This window comes from Phascolarctos cinereus, unplaced genomic scaffold (assembly GCF_003287225.1).
Source record: "Phascolarctos cinereus isolate Bilbo 61053 unplaced genomic scaffold, phaCin_HiC Scaffold_2;HRSCAF=192, whole genome shotgun sequence".
NCBI classification, from domain to species: Eukaryota; Metazoa; Chordata; class Mammalia; order Diprotodontia; family Phascolarctidae; genus Phascolarctos; species Phascolarctos cinereus.
The window spans coordinates 335,265,252-335,275,219 of NW_027555625.1; the positions used below are offsets into that span (position 1 = coordinate 335,265,252).

At 34.4% G+C, this 9,968-nt stretch overlaps 1 protein-coding gene across 3 annotated transcripts in view; it reads left to right on the forward strand.

Moving 5' to 3' along the window:
• BRMS1L (BRMS1 like transcriptional repressor) overlaps nt 1-7,406 on the forward strand; it is a 161,523-nt gene extending 154,117 nt beyond the window's left edge. For 2 of the 3 annotated variants that reach the window (XM_020991374.2, XM_020991377.2), the window contains 4 exons: nt 757-821; nt 1,487-1,526; nt 3,881-4,028; nt 5,742-7,406. In XM_020991374.2, coding sequence (XP_020847033.1) covers nt 757-821; nt 1,487-1,526; nt 3,881-4,028; nt 5,742-5,859 — 371 coding nt within the window. In that variant the 3' untranslated portion in view covers nt 5,860-7,406. The remainder of the gene's footprint in view (nt 1-756; nt 822-1,486; nt 1,527-3,880; nt 4,029-5,741) is intronic. The other variant, XM_020991375.2, reaches the window with a different exon arrangement.
• The last annotated feature ends 2,562 nt before the right edge of the window (nt 7,407-9,968 follow it).

Here is a 9,968-nt window from a genome sequence, read left to right on the forward strand (position 1 = left end):
ACTCAGGTCCTCCTGCATTCAGGGTCAATGCTGTATCCACTGCGCCACCTAGCTGCCCCTTGGTTCCCATTTGTTAAGGATAATATAGGAGATGATTCCTTGTTGGGTACAAGTTGGATTTGATGACTTTCAAGGTCTTTTCCCAAGTCTTGAGATTCTAAAATAGGAGTAATAGTATCTACACAACCTACCTTACAGGATTGTTGTGCAGATCAAATCAAATAGGATAATTTGTATAAAGTGATTTGTAATCTGGAAAACATTATATGAATGTCAAGTATTATTACTACTTTGGATTGAATTATTAAAGGAGTAAGTATCCCAAAGAAAACATAGAAATGCTAATTACAAGTTTAAGTTACTTCACATAATGAAAAACAAAAACATTGAAATTGAATTTTGAAAAGAATTATATTTATAATTCACAAATTGTAATGAATCTTTTTCCCTTAAAACACACACACACACACACAATCACAATCACAACTAATAAAATCCCACTGAAATTAAAATTATTTTTCTTTTAGAATTAGCACAGAGAGATTATTTCCTTGAGACAGTACTATACCTCTGTGGAGGCTACCTTACCTGGAAATCCCACAGTACCATTTTTGAAGAATATTTAAAAGTCTGAAATCTATGTGCTAAAACATCATACCTACAAATCATAATTTAAATTTCTGAAAGAGAAAGTGTGAATATGATTAGTGAGTTATTACTCTCACTTAATAGCAAAATTGTCCTTAACTTTTCAACGCCCCTATATAGTTTATATGTTACAAGACCTAGATATTCTTGAAGATTGGACAACAATTAGAAAGGTAAGATTTTCATTGATGTAACCTAGTATGAATATTGCAATATTTCTTTGCTTTTATAATATTACTTTCAGACATATAAGAGTAACTAAGAACTGTGACCTAGAAGGGCATTCATTGTAGGACATGTATTATGTTCTCAGCTTTGTCATACCTTAGGACATTACTATATAATTTACTTTCATAGCTTTAAATGCATCTTTCATAGTATTAGGGACAGACATTATGGTGGAGGGATCAAGCCTAACACAAAGGAAGCTAAATACTCAGTCTGGAATTTCAGAGTTTTTATATTTAAAATGATTGGTTCCTTTCACTTTCACTTTTACTTTTAAAGCAAAACATGTCTATTATACCTAGAACATTCTGAGTGTTAGAAATTACTCATTAATTTTAGGTTTTCTTTTTCCTTGCAAAGAAAAGTCTATAATACTTTTTATAAAAGAATCTGTTATTAGAAACTGAAAGACCATTTGAACAGCTTGATGGAATATTTCATTCCACTTTGTTATTTAATTTTTCATTGTTGCTGAGTATTCAGTATCATAAATAAACATACTTTAGTAGGTGAAAGGAAGAACATCCCATATCAATAAAACTCTGAACTGGCTTCATTCAGTTGTAGAAATGACTTTAAAATAACTAAATTTCATTTTCTTCTCCTTAAGGCTATGGCTACACTCGGTCCACATAGAGTAAAATCAGAACGTAAGTCACTCCATTTCTTTACTGTTACTGCATAGGTCTCCTCTATCAGAGTTGATAGAATCATTAGTACAATAAGGAATTTTCCCTATCATTGATCTTGGTTCATACCAATGATATTTATATCATTCCCCAGTATGTTCTGTATGGGTATAAAATGTCAAGATTCTAGATATAATGTAAGGGAGACTCAGTTTTGGTTTTATCTTCTTATATCTTCATCATTATTCATTGTAGCAATCATTTAAAAAGAGTCCTTCAGAGAATTAAGCAACTTCTCCTCTAGTTGATCCTCAAAGGGATATAGTAAGCACAGAACTCTCTAATTTACTGATAGGATATACAGATCTGAGGGGAACAACAATCATGTTACAGATAACATGTAGAATCGAGTTAAGATTATTTGCTTGTCTGAATATGTGGCCAGAAATCTCTCTTAAAATTAACTTATTCAGTAGTTGAATGGATGGATTTGTGAGCCCGTCCATGTGAGTATTCCCTCTATTGATACAGATTTTTATCCACCCACTCCTTCTTGCCTTATGTAATCCTTGTCCACGTTCTCCCCTGGATTATCCACAGAGGATTTTATCTTCATCCCTTTACATTTTGTGTACTGTTGTATACATGGGTTATCCATCTATTATCCTTCTTGCTACAAGTGTTTGTCCTTCTACTTTTCCAGTCATATATTATGAAGAGATGTTCCTTTTACCTCTTGTTAAGATCATAAATTGATAGATTTAGAGTTGGGAGGGATTTTAGAAATCGTGTGTACCCTTCTTATTTTTACAGATGAGGAAACTGAGGCTTAGAGAATTTAAGTGACTTTCTCAGAAGCACAGAAATATCAAATTGCCACAATTTGAACTTAGGTCTACAGACTTAAACTCTAGTATTATTTCAGCTGTACCATACTACTGGAGTGTGGGTCATCCCTGCAAATATGTTGCAGCCTACTCAAATCCATCATATATTTTTCCATTGCTTGTTACTTACCTGTAACTTTAATTGTTTTGAGATTATGTTGTTCCAAATTTGAACCCAGATAGCATCACAGGGAGAAAGGTTTATGTTAAAAAGATGATTTTGGGCTAGCGAGCAGCTTGAGATTGTTGAAAACACTACACAATTTCCCAGTTTCCTCTGAGAAAATAATAAATTTAAACAAAATTAATTAATAATAACTATAAAATAAAATTTGGAAACCTTGTACTTAGTTGAAGAAGGCATGACAAAAAAGAAAAGGATAATTATCTTATGTAATATAGTGCCCTCTCCACTAAAATCTTATTCTAATGCTTCACTGTGATTTAGAGATGAGCCTGTATTCTCTATTATTGTGCTAGCACAGCACAAACTCTGGCAATTTCTTTAGAGCTAGGAAGGACCAGCAACAGACTTAGATCTGATATCCAAGAACCAGCTTAATTAAGTTCAGAGATGCTTAACATCAGAAAGTTAACCTTGATGTTGTGAATTTTTTGACCACCACTCATGAAGACTGTCAGTACCAAAGTGAAAAAGGGGTTTTAATCTATATCCATAGACTTACTATTCATAGTAATGAGGCCATTGGCATTTGAACTAAAAATCATGCTGCATAGATTTACCCATTACTTAGCTTAGGCTCTTTCTAGAACCTAGCATTACAGTTTGCCCAGCAGCTACAGTTTGATATGATCTTAAGAGTTAGGACAACCTGGAAAGTATTTATTCATTCATATGCCCAGAGTGTGTAAGTCTCAATGTTGAGTTTTTTAGGATTGTGTATGCCACAGTATGTCCTTGATAATCCAATAAGATTATCAAGGAGCCTCTGTAAGGTTTATTGCCAGACCATGTTCTGGATTTTGGAAATGGAAACTCCCATTATAGCACCCTGCTTTTCTGAATGTTTTAAATGCCACACCTTAAAGTTTCAGAGGCATTCATTATATGGTAAAATGGTGATATGGTAGGTATTATAACATATATCTGTTTTCACAGTTTGAGGGAAAGGGAATGTGGTTTCCAGTGATGACAGCCACAGTTTTTGAATCTTGCTTTTTAATTTGCACTTACAATTAGGTAAAGTCTCTTTTGTTTTCTCTCTTTTATTCTTGGCGTATTTTGTCTTTTTAAAAAATTGTTCATTGTTGAAACTAAATTAATCAATACTAGAAAACATCAAAAAAAATTTTCCTAGATACCCGTACTGTAAAGAATTGTAGAAATAGCTACAGAAAATATAAATGGATATTCTAACACATTGTATGTATACAAGGATGAACAAATTAGTGCATGTAGTGTTTGAAAATTAAACCTTAATGTTCTGACACTTTTATTATTCTGACAATATTTTATTAATATAACAGTTTTTCAACTGATCCCTTTAGCACCTGTGAAATTGGAAAAACACCTGCACAGTGCTAAGTCTGAAGAGGGAAGATTGTATTATGATGGTGAATGGTATATACGTGGACAGACAATATGTATTGATAAGAAAGATGAATGCCCTACAAGGTAAAAAACAGGTTTTTTAAAAAAAATCTCTTATTTTTACATTTCACCTTAAATTTAGTCAGGAATCCTCTAGACCAGGGGTGGGGAACTTGAAGCCATATGTGGCCCTCTAAGTCTTCAGGTGAGGCCCCTTGACTGAATCCAAACTTCACAGAACAAATCCCTTTAATAAAAGGCTGCACCCAAGGACCTAGAGGGCCACATGTGGCCTCAAGGCTGCATGTTCCCCACCACTGCTCTAGAAATTCACAATATTGTAACTTGTCATTTCTAATAACACATACTTGAGTGCCCCCAAATGTATATATGTTGCTGAATTTTCATGTTCTTCATAAAGCTTAAATCTAGCTCCTTCTCTCTTTTATGATGTAAAATTTGATCAGCAATTAAAAAAATAAGTTAACGTTAATGCATATATCAACATTATGTAGACATAAGGAAGTGCTGTCATTGTATGGGTTGGTAATTGATCCTACTGATTAATTTTTGGAAGATACTGTTTTTCTGATTTAGTGTTTTTTTGTTTTTGCTAGGCAGTGAGGTTAAGTGACTTGCCCAGGGTCACACAGCTAGTAAGTGTTATGTGTCCGAGGCTGGATTTGAACTCAGGTCCTCCTGAATCCAGGGCCGGTGCTCTATCCACTGCGCCACCTAGCTGCCCCATCTGATTTAGTGTAATATCAGCTAAACTGACCCATCACAGATTTCTGCTGATTTGCCACCATAGTTTTATTGGCAGTTCTGTATTTCTGTTTTAGGAAGTTCTGGGGCAATTATAGTCAACAACTAATGAAGTAATAAAAATTAGTCTAACTAGTAACATTTTAAAGTCTTGTTGCCTAACTTCTTAGCATCACCATGAAAAGGAGAAAGAGGCACAATATTAAAATCAATTTCTTTTTCTGTTCCTATGAAGATGCTGAAAAGTCAGCAGGAGGTAGTAAAGTTAGCAAGATGTAGTATATAGAGTATTGGACTTGGAGTCAGGAAGATCTGAGTTCAAATTACACTTGTGACACCTTCTAACTGTGGAAGTGGGCAAATCCATTTACATCTATGAGCCTCCAGTAACTCTCTTAAGACCTAAAGTTCTAGAGAAGTTGTGATCTACTTGTTGGTAGTGGGAGAAATCATAGATCCTTGACACATAAAAATGTCAGTAGTTACTATCAAAATACTTCAAGAAGTCTGTGATAAGGTGCATCACATGGTATGGTATCACTATACCATAGTAAAGTTCACTTTGCTTTTTCTGCCTATAAAATGTGATCCAGGTCTGAATTGACATTGGAAATTTAGGTTAATGTGAGGAACACCATCCATATACAGTGACCTTGTGAGCAAAGTGGATAATACCTTTTTGGTAACACCCAATTCCTTTCTATCTTTTATTGCAACCCTTACAGGCGAAAGAAATTTTTGTTATTATTTTCACCTGTACATTTATATCTGATGAAAAGTAAGTTTAGTAATTAAGAGGCCACTCTCCACTTCTGTGGTATGACTTAATCTGCTGATCTGTCTGGTATTTTTGACAGTCTTGTGTTTGAATATTTGATTTGGTAGTTATGATGGTCAGTTAACTCTGTTACATTTCTGTTAATTTCATTTTTGAGGACATAGTCAAAACCTTGGTAAGGTAATTTCTGTTGCAAATACTCTAATAGCTTGGTTAGTTCCAAGGTTAATTCTTTCTTTTCCTTTTTCTTTTAGTGCCATAATTACAACAATTAACCATGATGAAGTTTGGTTTAAGAGATCTGATGGAAGCAAATCTAAACTTTATATTTCCCAGCTACAGAAAGGAAAATATTCAATAAAACATTCATAATCACTATCAATTGTTAACTAAACTTACCTGTATTAGTGTTACCAAGTGTGGTGTGCCATGGGAGTGAAAATATATTTAATAATTTTTACATCTCATAACATTATGAGAGTATTCATATTTGTAGGTAGTATTATATGTACACTTCATATTGATATATATATATATATTTTTTCTTTTTTTAATGCTGAGAAAAATGTAATCATGATGACCAAGATATTTTACCTCCAAGTTGGGTCCAACACCTAGTATATGAAGAATGGCCTTCCAAAATATGGCAGGTGTTTTATGACTAAACCTTTTTGTTTGGTTAACAATTATGCAAATTTGGCTTTTCTTCTGTGTACTGTGTGGGGTTGTTAAAACTGCTACATTTTTTTCCTACAATTTATTTAGTTTTTCATGTCCGTGTAATTCATTGTGTATTTGTAAATAAGCCTGATAAAACATGTAGGTGGTTTGTAATAAGATATATATTGTTAAATCAGAATCAAAACTATAAGCACATAAGCATGTGCACACACTTGTTGGGGGAGGGGGAAGACCTAATAGCTAATCTTGCATCAATGGCCTTACTTTAGTATTTATTTTCCTTAAATTAAGCTATTGGGTTAAAATTCCTAAAAGGAGCACTTGCCTAGACTACCAGCATTCTTCCTCCATAATAGTGTAGCAATGACATTTTTTCCCAGATTACACTTGATATTAATTAGAAAACTTAGTGTCAAGGAATAAAAACATTGCTTCTACCTGTACTATTTATGGCCTATGGAGGTCACGAATGCCTGGTATTAATGCTGCAGTATGTAAGTGATAATCAATAACTGACAGTATTGTGGCATATGCTGTACTTGTCTGGTCTATTGCCTTTTTTGAAAGAGATTCTCAGTAAACTTTTTCAGAGGTAAAAATATGCCTTTATGCTAATTCTATATTTAGTACAAAACAAAGACAGTGAAATTTTTTTAGGTCCATGTTCTCAAAAGAATATTTTTTCCTTTAGCTTTAAGTCCATTTAATGTGATTTAGAAAGTCTTGGTTTTCTTCCCTTCACATATTCAGATTTAATTTTCAAAGCCCCAGGAACAATGAACAAAGTCAGAACCCTGAATATGACAGCACACTTTTTGTGGCTGTAGTATAAATAATGTGACCAAAATTAGTATTCTTGTTGTTTCTGTGCACTTTACTTTTTATTATAATGAGACTTGAGGAAATGGGGGAAAATGTAGTTATTGAAACTTATGGCAAGAATAGAATCTGCATAGTTCAATTTATCATATTCTTTGCCTCTCAGAATGTCTTTCTGTGCAGATTACTACGTAACAGTTGCCAAATTTTAAAATATTTGACCTCCGAAGTCCATTATTAACAAAATTGTCACTCTGTATGTGTCTCATAAATGTTAGCCAAATGTACATAATGTTATAAACTAATGGTCAGTCTTTGACAGTACTTACGTACACAGTTGTTTGATAAACATTTTTGTAATAAGATATTTGTATTTTTTAATTTAGTAAATAATAAAAATGATCTGTGCTAGAGTACCATTTTTCAGTGTGCCTTTCCATGTATTTTGTTACAATAGCTGATGTGTGTTTGAGATAACTTGTTGCACATAAATTTAGTGTCAATGCCCTTTGAACTAATGCTCCTCATATATTCAGTTGAAAAATAGATTCATATAGAAATTCTGTATCAAGAAAGCATACTTATAAAGATCTTTAATTAAAATATAGAAGGAAATATTTCTATCAATTAATATATCACCAAAAACTTGACGTGATAATAAGAGTAATAGCTTATATTTGTATAGTTCTTGACAGTTTATCAAGTATTTAAATACATTATATCATTTAGCCCTCACAATGACCTTTTAAAATAAGTTAGAACTGTCATTCCTATTAACAAATGGGGCTTTGAGATTTGCTGTGATATGCCCAAGTTTTCACAGTTACTTAAGTGCCACAGCCATAATAGGACTCAAGCCCAAGTCATTCCGCCCGACCTCACAGAGCTGTGCTGCCCTAGTGTGAAAATTAGGTTCAGAAAAACATAAATGGCATTCTTCTGAGATTAAAAAATGTGTAGATATGTTTTGCTATTGGCAGCTTTCCATTTGCCTGCAGGTTACATGATATAACTAAAAAGCTATTGCTAATAAGTTTTATGATGCTATACCAGGTATGTTCCTCCTTCCTTATCCCCACTGATCAGGTGCTTATCAATAGCAAATATATAGAAAGGACCTACTGCATGCACGAAACTCAAAAAGGCATTGCATCTCCTTTCTTCTGTGTTCTTTTAGAAAGAGTAGTGAATATGGAGTAATATAATTTACCTTGCAGAAAACAATTCTGACATTTTGCTATTAATCTAATCTCCATCTGCAGAGACTTTTTTCACGTGTGTGGACAAAATAGCAACCAAAAAACTCACCATGGATATGCATGCATACAATTCAGGTATAGATTAACTCCAACCCAGTACAAAAGTTACTAAAATTTATATGAAAAAACTAGATCTTGTAGGAAACTTTGAGATCTAATTCAACCTTTGGCTGAATAGAAAGAGCACTGACTCTAGAGTCAGAGGACCTAGAATCAACTCCTACATCAGATGCTTTCTATCCATGTGACCTTGAGGAAGTTATTTAACCTCCCTTTGTCTCAGTTTCCACATCCATAAAACAACAGGATTGTATGAGACAGACCCTGAGATCCTTTGGACAAGTCCCTTCATCTTTCTGGACCTTGGTTTCTTTGTCAATAAACAAAAGTTTTAGATCTAGATAAGAGTTATTTTTATCATATTGGGGTGGGGAACCTGAGGATGTCATTTATCTGGGTCAGATGAATTGAAATCATTAAAAGCAACTTCGAGTTCTTACTATCCCTTTATTTGTCTTGGGTTTCAACTCCCTGTTTGTTATTCCCTTCAGCTCTGAATTCCATAATCCCATTTTTTGCTTCACAAAAGAGGTCCAAAGAGAGCACGTCCAAGACGATTCAACTGATAGGTGAGCTAATACCAGAATTTGAAATTCTTGACTTTTCTGTCTCATGCTTTTTCCTTTAATCGCAGAATCTGTGAATTAGAAGGAACTTTAGAGTAGTTCAGGGGTGGGGAATCTGTGCCCTCAAGGCCACATGTGGCCCTCTTAGGTCCTCAAGTGTGGCCCTATAACTGAATTCAAACTTCACAGTACAAATCTCCTCAATAAAAGGATTTGTTCTGTAAAACTTGGACTCAGTCAAAAGACTGCACCCAAGGACCTAGAAGGCCACATTGGCCTCAAGGCTGCAGGTTCCTCACCTCTGAATTCTAGTCCAACCCATCCATGAAAGGAATCTCCAGTAGAACACACCTGATGAGGTCATTCAACCTCTGCCTGAAGACCTCTAAGGAAGGGACCTCCCTTCCTCTCAAGGCAAACTAATCGACTTATTAAAAGTTCTAATTGTTAGGAAATTTTTTCCTGACACCAAGCTTAACTTTGCTTCCTTATAACTTTCACCTACTGTTTCTGATTCTGCTGTCTGGGGCCAAACAGAACCAGTCTAATTCCCCCTCAACGTGATAACTTTCACATATTTGAAGACATCCAAATCCTCTCTGGAATAAATATTTCCAGTTCCTTCAACAAATCTGTAACATAGAATAGACTCAAGGCTCTTTACTGTTCTGTTTGCCCTCATCAGCTTATCAATCTCCTTCCAAAACTGTGGTTCTCCAAACTAAACACAGTACTTTAGATGAGGCCCAAGGAAGGCAGAGTATGGTGAGACTGTCATTTCCCTATTCCTGGAAGCTAGACCCCTCGTTACTGCAGCCCAAGATCAGTTAAACCATTTTAGCTGTTACCTCACTCTGCTCACTGATATGGAGCTTGTATTCTATTATAAAAGCCCAGATCTTTTTTCATAACAATTGCTATCCATCCCTCCATTGTTTATACTCCGGAAGTACTTCACATTTATCCTTACTGAATTTAATCTCATTAAGTTCAGCCCCTGTTAATAGCCGTTTTATATCCTGATTTAGCTAGCTATCCTTCCCAGCCTAATGTCATCTGTATGTTGATGAGTATATCATCTATGCCTTTGTTTAGA